Source organism: Heterodontus francisci, chromosome 27 (genome assembly GCF_036365525.1).
Source record: "Heterodontus francisci isolate sHetFra1 chromosome 27, sHetFra1.hap1, whole genome shotgun sequence".
Lineage (NCBI taxonomy): Eukaryota > Metazoa > Chordata > Chondrichthyes > Heterodontiformes > Heterodontidae > Heterodontus > Heterodontus francisci.
Genome location: NC_090397.1, coordinates 7,758,920 through 7,777,201, shown reverse-complemented (window position 1 = coordinate 7,777,201; position 18,282 = coordinate 7,758,920). Strand labels below are relative to the sequence as shown.

The 18,282-nt window shown below is 45.9% G+C and overlaps 1 protein-coding gene across 6 annotated transcripts in view; it reads left to right on the top strand.

The window, feature by feature from the left end:
- The window catches only part of LOC137384622 (cilia- and flagella-associated protein 54-like), a 712,374-nt gene that overhangs the window by 43,394 nt on the left and 650,698 nt on the right, over positions 1 to 18,282 (top strand). For 4 of the 6 annotated variants that reach the window (XM_068058759.1, XM_068058758.1, XM_068058757.1 and 1 more), the window contains 3 exons: positions 12,581 to 12,724; positions 15,258 to 15,371; positions 15,469 to 15,570. In XM_068058759.1, the coding sequence (XP_067914860.1) occupies positions 12,581 to 12,724; positions 15,258 to 15,371; positions 15,469 to 15,570 (360 nt within the window). Of the gene's footprint in view, positions 1 to 11,698; positions 11,776 to 12,580; positions 12,725 to 13,109; positions 13,194 to 15,257; positions 15,372 to 15,468; positions 15,571 to 18,282 lie in introns of those variants that run through there. The other 2 variants (XM_068058760.1, XM_068058762.1) reach the window with 2 other exon arrangements.

The following is an 18,282-nucleotide window of genomic DNA, read 5'->3' as shown; positions in this document are numbered from 1 at the left end:
TGTCCTACCTTCCACTCGTGGGTTTTCTGGGGCTCCAGCAACAACCGATTTTTCCGGTGCTGGCTCCCCAGGTTACTGGCTGCCTGCCAGTGAATCTGTTTTACAGTGTCAAACAGATTCTGGACAAACCTGTCCTGGTTTACCTTCCTGACCTGAGCTTCTGTAAGAACCGGCGCCAACACGTGGGTTGGGGTGCGCATAATCCTCCTGGCCATGAGCTCATGTGGGCAGTACCCTGTGCTTCTGGAGGGGCTAGCCAGGACACCCATTAAGACAAGAGACAAGACCTCATCCCATCTCTGCGGGAATGGGCTTATCTCCTTCCTCAGTCTTTTTTTCAGTGTCGGGTTCATGTGCTCCACAATCCCTGATGACTGGGGGTTGTGAGCTACCTGCCACTTCACTTGTATTCCCAAAAGTTTTAAGGTGGCCTGCATCACCTGCCCTGTGAAATGGTTCCTTGGTCGCACTCCATGACCTGTAGCAGTCCCCATCGAGAGAACACTTCCCTCACTAGGATCCTAGCTGTCGCTCGTGCCTTGGCTGCTCAGCATGGGAAGCCTCCACCCACTTCGAGAATACATCCACCAGGACAAAGCAGTACTTGTTACCTGCTTTTGTGGTGGGTAGTGATCCGATGAAATCGACCTACAGGGACCGCCATGGTCCCTCTACCCTTCTGGTGTGTCCTATGGGGGCTTTTCTGCGCTGGAGATTCGGGTTGTTAGCCCCACACATCAAACAATTCGCACAGAATCCTTTGACTGGCCACTACGGCCACCAACCCACTCCTCTACCCTTTGCCAGGTAGTTTCCGGTTCTGGGTATCCTGTTCCTGGGTCCCCGTGGGTCAACTGGAGGAATTTCTCCTGGTGCTGTGCTGGAACTATCCAACGATCCCCCTTGAAAAGCATCCCCTCCTTAACCGTGATGTCCGCTGCCCCGAACGGACCTTCTACCAGTTCGCTGTTCTCCCTTTTTACAAGGACAGCCTTAAGTACGGGATCCTGCGCTTGGACTTGTGTTAAGTCCAGGGCCAAAGCCCCTGTGTACCTCCCTTGTCCCGGATTGCTGCTACTGGACCTGCTCTGTTCGGATCCCGGAATACTCCTTCCCTGGCCCCCTGTTTGGCCAGCTCGTCTGCCTTTTGGTTGCCTTCCTACTTGGGCTCTGTCTTTGAATGGGCTTTAACCTTGTGTATGTAGTAATCTTCCCAGGTGCCTGTGACTTCTAAAATTCTCCTGAGCAACGGTGCTGTTGCTAGGGGCTTCCAGTCTGCCGACGTGAAGCTGGCAAGATGGAAACAGAACTGGCTCAGTCACAGAAGACAGAAGGTAACAGTGGATGTGTGTTTTTCTGAATGGAGGGATGTGACTAGTGGTGTTCCGCAGGGATCAGTGCTGGGACCTTTGCTGTTTGTAGTATATATAAATGATTTGGAGGAAAATGTAGCTGGTCTGATTAGTAAGTTTGCGGACGACACAAAGGTTGGTGGAGGTGCGGATAATGATGAGGATTGTCAGAGGATACAGCAGGATATAGATCAGTTGGAGACTTGGGCGGAGAAATGGCAGATGGAGTTTAATCCGGACAAATGTGAGGTAATGCATTTTGGAAGGTCTAATGCAGGTGGGAGGTATACAGTAAATGGCAGAACCCTTAGGAGTATTGACAGGCAGAGAGATCTGGGCATACAGGAAAGTGGCAACGCAGGTGGATAAGGTAATCGAGAAGGCATACGGCATGCTTGCCTTCATCGGTCGGGGCATGGAGTATAAAAATTGGCAAGTCATGTTGCAGCTGTACAGAACCTTAGTTAGGCCACACTTAGAATATTGCGTGCAATTCTGGTCGCCACACTACCAGAAGGACGTGGAGGCTTTGGAGAGGGTACAGAAGAGGTTTACCAGGATGTTGCCTGGTCTGGAGGGCATTAGCTATGAGGAGAGGTTGGAAAAACTCGGATTGTTTTCACTGGAACGACGGAGGTGGAGGGGCGACATGATAGAGGTTTACAAAGTTATGAGTGGCATGGACAGAGTGGATAGTCAGAAGCTTTTTCCCAGGGTGGAAGAGTCAGTTACTAGGGGACATAGGTTTATGGTGAGAGGGGCAAAGTTTAGAGGGGATGTGCGAGGCAAGTTTTTTTGCACAGAGGGTGCTGAGTGCCTGGAACTTGCTGCCGGGGGAGGTGGTGGAAGCAGGTACGATAGCGACGTTTAAGAGACATCTTGACAAATATATGAATAGGGAGGGAATAGAGGGATATGGGCCCCGGAAGTGCAGAAGGTGTTAGTTTAGGCAGGCATCAAGATCGGCGCAGGCTTGGAGGGCCGAATGGCCTGTTCCTGTACTGTACTGTTCTTTGTTCTTTGTACCTGGCCCAAATGGCCAAGTACTCTGTACACGAATTAAAGGTGAACATGGAATCCAAACAGATGGTATCGGAGGTGGGGAATTCATTGGGGTGGGTAACCACGTATGCCACCGCCGACAGTTTGGCATGCTGAGTGCTCAGCGTGCTGGGGAATTTAATGTCCTTCACTACCTTAGCTGTGGGGTCATAAATCCCGCACCCGGTGAGACGCTCCCTGTTCACTACCAAACTGGACCCATCTGTGTACATGTCACGTCCTGTTGGGTGTATCCCGGCCTGGAATCCCACATCTACGTCCCACACCCTTTCTACAGTATGCGCAAGGGCAGTCCCTGGGTAGATTAAATTCATAGCCAGCTTTGGCTATGTCAACCCCTGCACTTTCAGATTCATTTGCGAGAGCAATAAAGTCCAGTGAGCAATATGGGTAGTGCTCACGGTTCTGTCCTTTATCCTCCCATCGAACAACATCTGAGTGGGGTGTGGTGAGTTAGTAAAGTTATCAGGGATGCTCTCATAAAGAGCTGGGAGCGCTTTATGGCCCAGTGCGTGGCTAGGAGATGCCTCTCATAGTTGGAGTGTCCCCTTTCTCCCTCAGTGAGAACCCTTGAGGGGTAGACCACGGGTCGTATCTTGCTGTAGCAACACCGCACTCAAGCTATCCCTGCTGGCTGCTACCTCCAAAAAGAATTTCTCACGACTGTTAATGGCTTCCAACGCGGGTGCCGTCTGTAAATTCTCCTTGAACATAGAACATAGAACAGTACAGCACAGTACAGGCCCTTCGGCCCACGATGTTGTGCCGAACCTTTAACCTACTCTAAGATCAAACTAACTACCTACCCTTCATTCTATTATCATCCATGTACCTATCCAAGAGTCGCTTAAATGTCCCTAATGTATCTGCTTCTACTACCACCGCTGGCAGCGCATTCCACGCACCCACCGCTCTCTGTGTAAAGAACCTACACCTGACATCTCCCCGAAACCTTCCTCCAATCACCTTAAAATTATGCCCCCTGGTGATAGCCCTTTCCACCCTGGGAAAAAGTCTCTTGCTATCCACTGTATGCCTCTCATCATCTTGTACCCCTCTATCAAGTCACCTCTCATCCTTCTTCGCTCCAATGAGAAAAGCCCTAGCTCCCTCAACCTTTCTTCGTAAGACATGCCCTCCAGTCCAGGCAGCATCCTGGTAAATCTCCTCTGCACCCTCTCTAAAGCTTCCACATCCTTCCTATAATGAGGCGACCAGAACTGAACACAATATTCCAAGTGTGGTCGAACCAGGGCCTTGTAGAGCTGCAGCATAACCTCGCGGCTCTTAAACTCAATCCCCCTGTTAATGAAAGCCAACACCCCATATGCCTTCTTAACAACCCTATCAACTTGGGTGGCAACTTTGAGTGATCTATGGACATGGACCCCAAGATCCCTCTGTTCCTCCACACTACCAAGAATCCTGTCTTTAAGCCTGTATTCCGCATTCAAATTCGACCTTCCAAAATGAATCACTTCACACTTTTCCAGGTTGAACTCCATCTGCCACTTCTCAGCCCAGCTCTGCATCCTGTTAATGTCCCGTTGCAACCTACAACAGCCTTCCACACTATCCACAACTCCAGCAACCTTTGTGTCATCGGCAAACTTGCTGACCCAGCCTTCCACTTCCTCATCCAAGTCATTTATAAAAATCACAAAGAGCAGAGGTCCCAGAACAGATCCCTGCGGAACACCACTGGTCACCGAGCTCCATGCTGAATACTTTCCATCTACTACCACCTTCTGTCTTCTATGGGCCAGACAATTTTGTATCCAGACAGCCAACTTTCCCTGTATCCCATGCCTCCTCACTTTCTGAATGAGCCTACCATGGGGAACCTTATCAAACGCCTTGCTAAAATCCATATACACCACATCCACTGCTCTTCCTTCATCAATGTGTTTTGTCACATCTTCAAAGAATTCAATAAGGCTTGTGAGGCATGACCTGCCCCTCACAAAGCCATGCTGACTGTCTCTAATCAAACCATGCTTTTCCATGAGGTGGGTGAACGCTTCCTGGCAGTTCTGGTCCCATTCTCACCAGAGTCCCTTTCAGAGGAGCCGAAGCAGCGGGGCTACTGTGGCTGCATAACCCTATATAAAGTCCCTGCAGTACCCTGTGAGTCCCAGGAAGGATCTTACCCCTGTTACATCCTTGGGGGCTGGTAACTCCTGTGCTGCCTTTCTTTTTGCCTCATCTATCGCTCACTCACCAGCCCTCATGGTCAGCCCAAGGAAATTGACTTCCTCCCGACCGATCTGGGCTTTCTTTGGGTTCACTTTAAAGTCGGTCTCCCTCAACAGCTAGTTCAGCAGTGGCCCGTGCTCCTCCCCCTCCGCAGAGAACAAAAGCAAGTCGTCCACATACTGGATTAGCTGATTGGGTCGGCTGAAGCCTTTGAGTGCCTCTGCCATACACTGGTGAAATGTGAAGGGACTGTTGTGAAACCCTTGGGGAAGGCATGTCCAGGTGTACTGTTGCCCTTTAAAGGCAAATTTGTACTGGTCTTTCCATTTAAGGGGAATTGACCAGAACCTATTGGAGATATCCAGCACCGTGAAAGTTGTTGCGGTTGCTGGAATGCTCCCTATGAGGTCAGCAACAGCCACGACTGTGGCGCGCAGGCTGGGATGTTTTTATTGAGCGCACGATAGTCCACAGTAGCCCTCCACAACTGGTTGGGCTTCTTGACCAGCCAAAGTGGTGAGTTTACGTGAGTGTGGCTATCGGCCTCAAAACCCCCTGTTCTATGAGGGATCCCAGTGCTGTCTCGAAGTTGGCTTCTGCCTCTCTGGGGAAGCTACTGTTTCTGTGGCCGTGACATGGGGTCCCCTTGCACTCTGATTTCTACCCCTGTCACACTGCCACAGTCATGCTTGTGAATGGCAAATTCGGTGAGGTGGTCCCGCACGTTTGCCTGATATTTGGCTGGGGTTTTACAGACCAACTGCTCTGGGTTGTAATTCCCCTTGGGCTTCATAGTGCACACACTACCCTTTCCTTCCCTATCTTGGGATCACTAGCACCTCCTCAGCTTTATCTGAATCCACTGCCCCCATAGGCAGTGATTCCTTAAATCCACAATCACTCAGTTGGCTCACTTAAAGTCAGCCCTGAGGACTCCTAATCCTGGCTGTTCCCATTGCATCAGGATGCACTCCCACATAGTATGGAGGGATGCTAGTTTTATGGCCAGGTGTTTTGAGATGGCCCCAGCCTGTTCATTCCCTGTGAACCCCACGAGGCTGAATGTGACCCTCTAGACTAGGGTGACTTGGTCAGGTTTTTCGAATGGACCACCGTGCTGGAAGCCCCGGTGTCCACCAAATATTTCCCCTGCACCGTCTCCACCCCCATCTTTACACAGGGCCTTCCCCACTCGTCGTATGTGAACAGACACAGGTGCTCAGGCTGGGCGCGTTTTAGTCAGGGTGGGGGGCGTACGGGTGCGGTAGGCGCTTCACTGCTCACAGCAGCGTCTAACTTGACTTTGTCCTTCCCCATCGCCTTCCGTAGGGCAGCCACCAGAAGCTCGAATGACTCGTCAGTCATCCCCTCTGCCTCTAACACGTGACCTTTACACTGGAGGACCCCCTTGGACTGGCATCTACCCTTTTGGGAACAGGCAGTCTCGCCTCCAGTGTCCCATCTTCCCACACCCTAAACAAGTCCTGGACTTGTCGGTACTAACCCCTTCCTGTCACCATTCCTTCCTATTACCCTCACTGGCATTCATTTCATGGACCCTTCCCTTTGGTTTGACTTCCTCCACGGAAAATATAGTAGAGAGCGGTTTGAGGCAATATCAGAAGAGTTTCTTGTTCACTGTGCTTTGACCTCACTTGATTGTAGTCTTGCTATTCGTCGGGGTCCAGTATTATTTTTAAACCTTCATATTCATGTCTTTTATGTCTTTGGTTCCCGTGTTTTCACAAGATTCAGTTCTGTGGGAAAGAGATGGAGGCAGGCAGGCAGGAGAGGAGGTTCTGTTCTAATGGGGAGCACACAGCTTTCTGAATTTAAATCCTCTGTTGGAAGTTCAAATTCAAAAACTCTTAACAGTCAGTCAGTCATGGGACCAAAACTGGTCTGACCACTTCTTCTGTGTATTGGGGAAGCAACGACTGGGTCCCCATTGTCCATTGTTCCAACACTGTTGGTTACTGTGCAAATGTTTTTCTAGTCAAGGGCTTGCAGTTTTAAGTTTTAATGTTCATGTGGTGAAATCATGTGTGCCTCAGTCTTGGCAGGTGGGGGATTTGCCTGACAATCTGACTTGCTCTCTGTCATAATATATATCTGTTGTTCTCTCACCATGTCACTTCCAATACCATCGTGTGTGGTCTTTCTGTTTCCTTGGGTGTTTTCCTCACTCTGTTCATCCATGTGCCTGTATTTCTCTGTCTGTGTAAAATCAACTGTACAGGAGAATTAGGTCAGCAGCAGATCTTCAGAAGATAAAGTGCAATTTGCTTTTGGTCAAGTCCACATGAAATTGGAGCTGGGTGAGCTGAACAGGAAAAGAGCAGAAGATAGCAAGAACGGGTGTAATTCAGAGTGGACCCAAAAGCCAACTGGAAACCATGCCAAACTCTAAATATTGCATCCTTAATGTGGAGAAAGTTCTAAGAGACATCTTAATGGCGGGGAAATGTAGAATCTTTATTGGGTGGGAGGAATCTAAAAATATGAAAATATGCAAAAATGGGAGGGTGGGACTTAAGAGCTTGGAGATGAAAGAATAGGAGAGGGATTCTCAGTGAGATGGAGTGTGACTAGGAGGGATAACCTTGGAGATGCTGCAGGTCAACTTGCAGGCATAGAGGGAAAAATCTTGGAAAAGATTTATGTAAATGCTTAGTGTCATGGAGACAAAAGTACAGGGAGTACATTTTCATCTTCACCACATAGGCGGTAATTCGGCAGAGCAGAGCCCTCCCTGTCCTCCATTACCGAACCCACCCAATCTTCGATGTATTAAAATCAGAGGAATGAAATAATGGATGAGTGCTAGCCTGCTCATGCAGTGAAGATAAAAAATTACCCCTGGGGGTCTTAGAAACATGGAAGTAACAAACGCCAGGAGCAGGAGCTGAAAGGTGTGCAGATATTGTGGTGGATTTCCAGGTGCTCTTTATACATACCCTTCATTTTGTATAGAGTGCTATGAAGAATTCTTCCTTTTTTTTGGGCTCAGTAATATTTCTATCTTATATATATTAAAGGATCCACCTTTTTTTAGCGTATGTCTTAATATGTATGTAACTAAATTTCTTTAGATGCCTGCTGATGCTATCTGTATATGTGAGAGTGAGTGTGTGAACAGGAGACAGAGAATATAGATGAACATGTAAAAGAGATATTAAAATAGGAACATAGGAAGATAGGAATAGGAGTAGGCCATTCAGCCCCTCGAGCCTGTCCCACCATTCAATGAGATCATGGCTGATCCACGGCCTAACTCCATATACCTGCCTTTGGCCCATATCCCTGAATATCTTTGCTTAATAAAAATCTATCTCAGATTTAAAATTAACAACTGTTCTACCTTCAACTGCTGTTTGTGGGAGAGAGTTCCAAACCTCTACCACCCTTTGTGTGAAGAAGTGCTTCCTAACATCTCTCCTGAATGGTCTGGTCGTAACGTTTAGACTATACCCCCTAGTTTTAGAATCTCCAACCAGTGGAAATAGTTTATCTTTATCTAGCCTGCATTTTCCTGTTAATATCTTGAAGACTTCGATCAGATCACCCCTTAACCTTCTAAATTCTAGCAAAAACAGGCCTAATTTGTGTAATCTCTCCTCGTAACTTAACCCCTGTAGTCCGGGTATCATTCTTGTAAACCTACGTTGCACTCCCAATATATCTTTCCGAAGGTGCGGTGCCCAGAACTGCTCACAGTACTCCAAGTGGGGTCTAACCAGGGTTTTGTACATCTGCAGCATAACCTCTGTGTCTTTATACTCCAATCCTCTAGATATAAAGGCTAGCATTCCATTAGCCTTCTTGATTATTATCTGCACTTGCTCGTGGCATTTTAAAGATCTATGCACCTGAACCCCCAAGTCTCTTTGGACATCCACTGTTCTTAACCTCTTCCCATTTGGAAAGTACCCTGCTCTATTCTTTTTTGGTCCAAAATGGATAATCTCACACTTGCCCATATTGAAATCCATCTGCCACAGTTTTGCCCATGCACCTAGTCTGCCAATATCTCTTTGTAATTTTATGCTATCATCTAGACTGTCTACAATGCAGCCTAACTTTGTATCATCAGCAAATTTGGATATATGACTTACTATGCTATCATCCAAGTTGTTAATGAATAATGTGAATAATTGAGGCCCCAACACAGATCCCTGTGGGACACCACTAGTCACATCCTGCCAATCAGAGTACTTACCCATTATCCCCACTCTCTGTCGCCTACCACTCAACCAACTTCCTAACCATGTCAATAATTTGCCCTCAACTCCATGAGCTTCTGCCTTAGTTAATAGTCTCTTTTGTGGAACTTTATCAAATACCTTCTGGAAGTCCATATAAATAACATCCATAGACATTCCTCTGTCCACTACCTTAGTCACCTCTTCAAAAAATTCAATGAGATTTGTCAGGCATGACCTTCCTGTCATGAATCCATGCTGGCTGTCCCTGATTAACTGAAAATTTTCTCGGTGTTCAGTGACCCTATCCTTGATTAAAGGCTCCAGCAATTTGCCCACCACAGATGTCAGGCTAACTGGTCTGTGATTTCCTTGGTTCCCCCTTTTACACTTCTTAAAAAGTGGAGTGACATGTGCAACTTTCCAATCCAGAGGGATCACTCCTGAATCTAGGGAACTCTGAAAGACTATAGTTAGGGCATCTACAATGTGCTCCCCTACTTCCTTTAACACCCTCGGATGGAAACCGTCAGGTCCTGGGGATTTCTCATTCTTTAGTTCCATTAATTTCCTTATTACTGATGTTTTACTTACGTTAATTGTATTAAGTCCCTGTCCCCTATCGGCTATTAATTTTTTCAGAACTTCCGATAAGTTATCCTCCTTTTCAGCTGTATATACTGAGGCAAAGTAATTGTTCAACATGTCTGCCATTTCCCCATTATCAATGACAATATCTCCATTTTCAGCTTTTAGTGGGCCTACATAGCTCTTGACCACCCGCTTTCCCTTTATTTAACTATAAAATTTCTTCTTATTGATTTTGATGTCCCTTGCAAGTTTCCTTTCATAATCTCTTTTAGTAGCTCTTGTAAGCTGCTTTGTGACCCTTTGCTGGTCTTTGTATCGATCCCATTCGGCCGGATCTGTGCTGTGTTTTGCATTTTTGCAAGCCCTTTCTTTTTGTTTTATGCTGTCCCCAATCTCTTTAGTTGTCCATGGCTGTTTTTTCTGTGAAGTGGTGCTTTTTCCTCTCAGGGGTATATACTCGCTCTGTATTTCGTTAAATGTTTCTTTAAATATTCTCCACGGTTCTTCAGTCGTTTGACCCATTAACAGATCTACCCAGTTTACCGTGGACAGTCTCTGTCTCATCCCGTTAAAGTCAATTCTAGTAGCTGATTCGTACTTTTCATTTTCAAATGCTACCTTGAATTCGATCATGTTGTGATCACTATTTGATAAATGTTCACGCACAATTGGGCTACTAATTAAATTTGGCTCATTACTCCTAACTAAATCTAATATTGCCTGTCCCCTTGTTACATCTGGGACATATTGCTGTAGGAAACTATCCTGAACACATTCTAGAAATTCACTACCTTTCTGGCAGGTGCTTGTTTGCCTCTCCCAATCTATGTGTAAGTTTAAAATCCCCCATTAATACTACTCTGCCTTTGTTACACACTTGCCTAATTTGTGCATTTATACAATCTAACACCTCAGGACTGCTACCAGGAGGTCTATACACAACACCTAGTACAGTTTTAGATCCTTTTCAATTCCACCCATAAGGTCTCCACTGGATGCTTTCCCCTCATTATATCTTCCCTCACCAATGAGGTGATATTATTTCTAATCAGGAAGGCTACTCCACTCTCTCTGCCATTTCCCTGTCCCTCCTGTAAACTTTATAACCAGGTATATTTAGTTCCCAGTCCCGACCATCCTGCAGTCACATGTCCGCAATGGCCACCACATCATAGTCTTCCATTTGAATTTGCGCCTGCAGCTCATCTAGTTTATTCCTTACACTCCGTGCATTTGTATATAGAACTCTTATTTGGGCTATACCCCCTAACCTGTCCCTCAGCACTGATGCTTTATTCGCCTATTTATTATTTCTCTCTTCTGGTTTAACCAGCATACTTCTTGCATGTTTGGTAACAATCAGCCTCACCACTAACCTGCATTCCTACCTTCTCCTTTAACTTCCTGTTTTTCCATGCAACTGAAGCCCGCCCCCTCCCCCCCCACTATTTAGTTTAAAGCCCTATCTACAGCCCTAGTTATGCGATTCGCCAGGACTCTAGTCCCAGCATGATTCAGGTGGAGCCCGTCCCATCGAAACAACTCCCTCCTTCCCCGGTACTGGTGCCAATGTCCGACGCATTCGAACCCATTTCTCCCACACCAATCTTTGAGCCACGCATTTACCTCTTTAATCTTATTGACCCTCTGCCAATTTGCTCGTGGCTCAGGTAGTAATCCGGAGATTATTACCTTTTTGGTTCTGCTTTTTAATTTATCCCCTAGCTGCTCATATTCCCTCTGCAGAACCGTTAACCTCGTTCTACCTATATCGTTGGTACCTACGTGGACCACGACAACTGGATCTTTCCCCTCCCACTCTAAGTTCCTCTGCAGCTCGGATGAGATGTCCTGAACCCTGGCACCAGCTAGGCAACAGAGCTTTCGGGACTCTCGATCCTGGCCACAGAGAACAATGTCTACGCCCCAAACTACATTATCCCCGATTACGACTACATTTCTCTTTTCTCCCCCCACTTGAATGGTTCCCTGTACCACGATGCTATGGTCAGTTTGCTCATCCTCCCTACAGTCCCTGCTCTCGTCCACACAGGGAGCAAGAATCTCAAACCTGTTGGACCAGGACAAGGGCTGAGGCTCCTGCAAAACTACCTCCTCTACCTGCCTCACTCGTAGTCACACCCTCCTGTACCTGACCACTGGCCGAATTCAGGGTAGTTAATCTAAGGAGTGTGACTGTGTCCTGAAACACAGCATCCAGGTAACTCTCCCCCTCCCTGATGTGTTCCAGTGTCCGAAGCTCAGACTGCAGCTCATCAACTCTGAGCCGGAGTTCCTCGAGCAGCCAACACTTGCTACAGAAGTGGTCACTAGGTACCACAATGGGGTCCAGACGCTCCCACATCATGCAGGTACAACACATCGCCTGGCCCTGCATCTCTATTTTATTTAATTAGATTTTAATTTGTTTTTAAAATTTCTGACTGGCCTTTAGTTTTTAAACTGTAAAATATTTCTCCTATTCACCTTTAATCTGAAATCAACTTAGAATAGGTAATTTAAATTAGCAGTTACTTACCAACCAAGGAACTTATGGTTTTCCTGTGATGTCACTCTTTGTTTTTTTCACTGTTTTTACTCCCTTAAATTACCCAAAAATTAGATTGATTACACTAGGAACCTTGATTTCCCCCCCCCCCCCCCACAAAAAAACACTACCTACTATATTAAAAAAGAACTGTCATCTTTCTCTTTACTTTAGTTACGAACCCAGCTATTTAGAATTATTCCCTAACAGCAGTTACTCACCAACCAATCACCTTGCAACTTTCCTGTGATGTCACTGTTGACTATTTTTTCAAACCTCCGGTGCTCTCTGAGTGAACTCTCTCTCTCTTTCCCGGTCTCTTTGTGCTCCGGCTCCGCTCTCGCTGTTTCCCGCTGTCTGAGTGAACTCTCTCTCTCTCTCCCGGTCTCTTTGTGCTCCGGCTCCGCTCTCGCTGTTTCCCGCTGTCTGAGTGAACTCTCTCTCTCTCTCCCGGTCTCTTTGTGCTCCGGCCCCACTCTCGCTGGTTCCCGCTGTCTGAGTGACAATCACAATCACTCTGTTAAAATGTAAGTTAATTGGAGTCAATTATTTTCTGGTTGCCACGAATGGTTGTGTTAAGTATTTGACAAATCTGACAATGTTACATAACTATTTTGTTGTTTGTGTAGGCCTTTGAATATATACTGTGGGCCAGCATCTGCATGGAATCATCTGTCCCACTTTCAACAGTTCGGTATCTAAGATGGAGAGCTACTCTTTATACTGCTGTGTGTCAGTGTTACTATGACTGTGAATCTGGCATACTTGCAGAGGTATATAGTCTTTTATTAGTTTTATTGCAAAATCTATCTATTGCATTCTTGGTGTGAAGGTTGCATAATTTTTTGTATCTGCCAATTAGTGCATATCAAACATACTTCAAAAAGTAGGATATAATAGATCGAAAAATACAAACCCTCTCTGACCTACATTCACATCTGTCAATGCTCGGTGTTGGTCAGGACATTACCTTAATAGTTCCCTTCCACAGCTCTTAGAATAGTCTTGAAAAGATATCGGTCCAGATCTTCTTGTCAGCAGTGAAGCTGTGGCTTATGCTCTCCGAACTCACCCGGTTCGTAGTTTTCAGTGAAAACTTCCTGCTGTTCCTGAAGCAGGGCTGACCGTCAGGACAAGAAGCATGGGGTTCCAGGGCCGCATACGGCCAGAGAAGCCATGCCCTCTTTTGATGCCATGGGTTGAAGTCATGCCGCATGAGGTCTGTGTTCAGGTCAACGACAGGTACTTTTTTATAATGATTTTTAATATTTTAAAACAATAAGGATGCTTTTTCAAACTGTTTAAACTTTAAAATACATTTAGTACTTTTATAACAATTTTAAATGTCGGCTGGGGACATTCAAGCCACCCAGCTCCTCTCCCACACCTGGCTGTCCCCTGCCACCCCCACAATCCCCTGGCTTGTCCAGCTTCCCCCTGGCTCCACCTCTGCCAGCTCTCCCCCGCTCCTCCGGTTCTCCCCCCAACCCCCCCCAACACCCCTGGCACACCCGGCTCCTCCTGCACTCCCCTGAATCCCCCCCGTCCCCCCACCAGCACCCCTGGCTCCCTCCAGCTCCCCTGAGGGAAAACCCTTCTGCTGTTTCTGGTGTGACTGAAGAGCCGAGAGGGGGTGGGTAGGGAAGTGGGGGAAGAGCCGGAGAAGGTGGGGCGTGTGCAGTGCTGGAGTTGTGGGAGGGGCGGGAGTTTGGGGAGAGGAGTCATGGGGGAGATGGGGTGATAGGAGCCCAGGCAGGGAGCAGAGCCAGGGTTGCTGGGGGGTGGTGGGGGTGGTGTGGCAGAAGGGTGCCAAGGGTGCAGGGGGGAGCCAGAGGAGAGTGGAGTTGGGGGTCGAGCCTGGGGAGGGCTGGGGGGAGCCAGGGGTGCGGGGAGCCTGGGGAGCAGAAGGAGCCAGGGGTGCAGGGGGAAGAGGAGCTGGGGGGTGGAGTTGGAGGAGCAGGGGGTGGGGGGGGGGGGTGGGGTTGCTGGTAGAGAAGCTGGGGCGTGGGGCTTGGGGTGTGGGGAAAGGAGCCGGGGGGGACGTGGGGGTGGCTGGGGAAATCATGAAGGCCATTTTTATTTCAAAGATACCCTGCCTGACAGGTTACTAACTTTGCTTACTTCTGCCTGTCCCTGTGCCTCTGAGCTGTAACTTTTTGCACATAAAAATCCATGCAAGTTGTGGACAAATAGGCAAAGTTTACGAATTAATGGTCAATGCCGCTTTAAGAATAGAAATGGTGGTACCATCATTGTGGGGCCCATTCAGGTGCACAGCAAGTTCTGGATTTCAGTGTAAGTGGGCTTGCTGGAAGCTGCAGTGCTGTTGCGGCCCTTAATAGTGGTGAACGTCTCAGCTATTGGGACCGGTATGGAGGGCCATCATTTTTCTCCTTTTAGTGAATTTTCTAGCTGCACTTTCCAGGTGATCTTTTCTGGAGCTCTTCTTACACTTCCAACGGTTACTTGTCTATGTTTTTGCATGACCATTTTCTTACTTTTGTTCTTGGCCTTAATTATGTTCAATGGAACTGTACAAAGGTCACTGGAACCCACATAGTTACCCGCTTTTGAGCGAGTTCTTGTAGACTACTAATCTCATAACATCTGCTCAGGTTCTATGTTTACATTTTTTATGAAGAAGCCATTGCAGATTGCCTTCATAAAGTTGTTTGTACTTCAACCACTCCTTTCCCGTTATCCCATTGTCTGTGCCCTTTACCCTATCTGCTTTACCACTTTATTTTTGTGAGATATTGTAATGCCCCATTTCAGTGTATGGCAATGGGATTAATTTTGGTGTTTTCTTAGAAATAAACAGACCCAATGTACTGTGATGTTAACCTCTGAAATTTTGATCACCTCTGTTAGATTTGCGCTTAATCCTCTGTCATCCACTGAATTCAGCTCGATTTTTTTCAGGTCATCATAACTGCACCCTGTCATCTCTGGTAACATCTTAGCAAATTTATGGCACACCTTTTCTATGGCTCTGATATCCTTTCATTAATGGGGTGTCTAAACTGCACATTGGATAGAATTATATAAATTACACATTAATTTTAATCTGATGTGCATCAATGGATGAATTCCAGAGCATAAAGGAGACTATTCAAATTAATTTTGAAATCAGTAAATAAAATATTATATTGCCTCTGACAATATTGTGAATAATTCAGTAATAGAAATGTAAGTTGATTATGAAGATTAATTTTAATATGTGTAACATTTCATGGCTGCTCAGATTGCATACATTCTTTTATCTTCATTCAGCAAGTTAATGTTGTTTTTATTATTTTAAAATAGTCGTTTGCTCGTCGTGCTTTAGGCAAGATCCGTGAATTAAGCCAGCTGGAAACAATGGGCTCCTCTCCTCAAAGTCCTGAAGTTGCAAAAGCCTTCAGGGAGGCCACTGTCAAGGTACCAGGAGCAGCAATGTTAAATGATACCAATTGAAACGTAACATTCACTTCCACTTAACCAATCCATTTAACTGAAAATGTTTTGCTTCCTTAAGGTATCAGTAATGATCTTCAAAAGAGCAGTACTTGAAAGTAGAAGAAAACCAAAAGGGATTTTACGGCCTAAACAAAGAACTAACTACAAAGAGATGCAAAATGTAAGTTTTTAATTATCCATGCTTTATTTGTGATTGGTTTCTAAAATGCTTCTGCTTAAATTTCTTACTGCTGTAAGGTGTTCACTTTCAAGTTGGCCGAGGCAAGAGCTGCATCTGTGTAAACTCAAACACAGCCATGAAATGCTGTTATAATAAAAGCAAAATACTGTGGATGCTGGAAATCTGAAATAAAAACAAGAAATGCTGGAACCACTCAGCAGGTCTGGCAGCATCTGTGGAAAGAGAAGCAGAGTTAACGTTTCGGGTCAGTGACCCTTCTTCGGAACGAGCAAATATTAGAAATGTCAAAGGTTATAAGCAAGTGAGCCGGGGGTGGGGCAAGAGATAACAAAGGAGAACCTACACCTTCTCCTTTGTTATCTCTTGCCCCACCCCCGGCTCACTTGCTTATAACCTTTGACATTTCTAATATTTGCTCGTTCCGAAGAAGGGTCACTGACCCGAAACGTTAACTCTGCTTCTCTTTCCACAGATGCTGCCAGACCTGCTGAGTGGTTCCAGCATTTCTTGTTTTTATTACATGAAATGCTGTTCACTGTAGTCCATTCCAACATGGTATTTTAACAAATAAAAAGAGCTTTCACTTCAGTTCTTATTAATTATTAAGAAATGAACAGTGGGACAATAAGCCACCCCAGTTTATTTATATTAGGACCAAAGCCCTTCTTTACTATCTATTCTAGCAGTTGCTGCTAACAGTGTACTGATGTGAAATTCATATTGCACAATCAGGGCTGAATTCTTCACTTGCTGGTACGATAGTTGTAGGATTGGAATTCTGCCCACCACTGTGACCCTGCTGCAACCCCAACCTGTCTTCTTTGGTTGCCACTCACTTGGCATGCAGGGGTCTCCCAGTGGAACCCTCACCACTAAGAAGGTGCCAGCGCTGCTAACACAAGACCACTGTTGCAGTAGCTGCAGTGGTGGCTAGAGATTTAAAAGGATAGGGAAAACACTGAAGAGAAGTAGAGGATTTCTTTTTTAAGGTTTTAAAGGTTCGTGTTTGGACTCTGTATGAAGTGAGAGAGGCCCACTGGGTGCTTACTCCTCTACCCCAGAGGCTGCTGTCACCTTTCTCCTGATGGGCCCTGGGGTCAGTGATGATAGTGGTGGTAAGCTGGGAAATCTGATCATTTACTGGGTTCTACCTCTCTGCTGGCATTTGCATGCAATGGGCAGGGAAGGGCTGTCCTGGCAAGGGCAGGAGATTAAGAAATTTAAGTTGCATACGAACATACAAATTAGGAGCAGAAGTAGGCCACTCCACCCTTCGAGCCTGCTCCGCCATTCAACAAGTTCATGGCTGAACTGATTACACCACATTTCCACCTACCCCCGATAACCTTCCACTCCCTTGCTTATCAAGAATCTATCTACCTCTGCCTTAAAAATATTCAAAGACTGCTTCCACTGCCTTTTGAGGAAGAGAATTCCAAAGACTCACACCCTTCTGAAAGAAAAATATTCTCCTCATCTCTGTCTTAAATGGGCGACTGCTTATTTTTAAACAGTTCTAGATTCTCCCACAAGGGGAAATATCCTTTCCACATCCACCCTGTCAAGACCCCTCAGGATCTTATATGTTTCAATCAGGTCGCCTCTTACTGTTCTAAATTCCAGCGGATACAAACCTAGCCTGTCCAATCTCTCCTCGTAAGACAGCCCGCCCATTCCAGGTATTAGTCTAGTAAACCTTCTTTGTACTGCCTCCAAAGCATTTACATCCTTCCTTAAATAAAGAGACCGGTACTGTACACAGTACTCCAGATGTGGTCTCGCCGATGCCCTGTATAACTGAAGCATAACTTCCTTACTTTTGTATTCAATTCCCCTCGCGCTAAACGATAGCATTCTATTAGCTTTCCTAATTACGTGCTGTACCTGCAGACTAATCTTTTGTGATTCAAGCACTAGGACACCCAAATAAAAGCAAAATACTGCGGATGCTGGAAATCTGAAACAAAAACAAGAAATGCTGGAATCACTCAGCAGGTCTGGCAGCATCTGTGAAAAGAGAAGCAGAGTTAACGTTTCGGGTCAGTGACCCTTCTTCGGAACTGACAAATATTAGAAAAGTCACAGATTATAAACAAGTGAGGTGGGGGTGGGGCAAGAGATAACAAAGGAGAAGGTGCAGATTGGACCAGGCCACATAGCTGACCAAAAGGTCACAGAGAACAGGCAAACAATATGTTAATGGTGTGTTGAAAGACAAAGCATTAGTACAGATTAGGTGTGAATACACTGAATATTGAACAGCAGCAAGTGCAAACCTGAAGAAAAACAACCTGAAAAAAACAGTGGGTAAGCAAACTGAACAAACTAAGATGAAATGAAATAAATGCAAAAAAAGATTGTAAAAAATGTAAAAAGGAATGTAAAAAAAAGAAAGAAAAAAATAACTAAAAATGAAAGTAAAATGGGGGGCTGTCATGCTCTGAAATTATTGAACTCAATGTTCAGTCCGGCAGGCTGTAGTGTGCCTAATCGGTAGATCGGTAGGACACCCAGATTCCTCTGCATCTCAGATCTCTGCAACTTCTCACCATTTAAATAATATGCTTCTTTTTCATTCTTCCTGCCAAAGTGGACAATTTCACACTTTCCGACATTATACTCTATTTGCCAGATCTTTGCCCACTCACTTAACCTACCTATATCCCTTTGTAGCCCCCTTCTGTCCTCTTC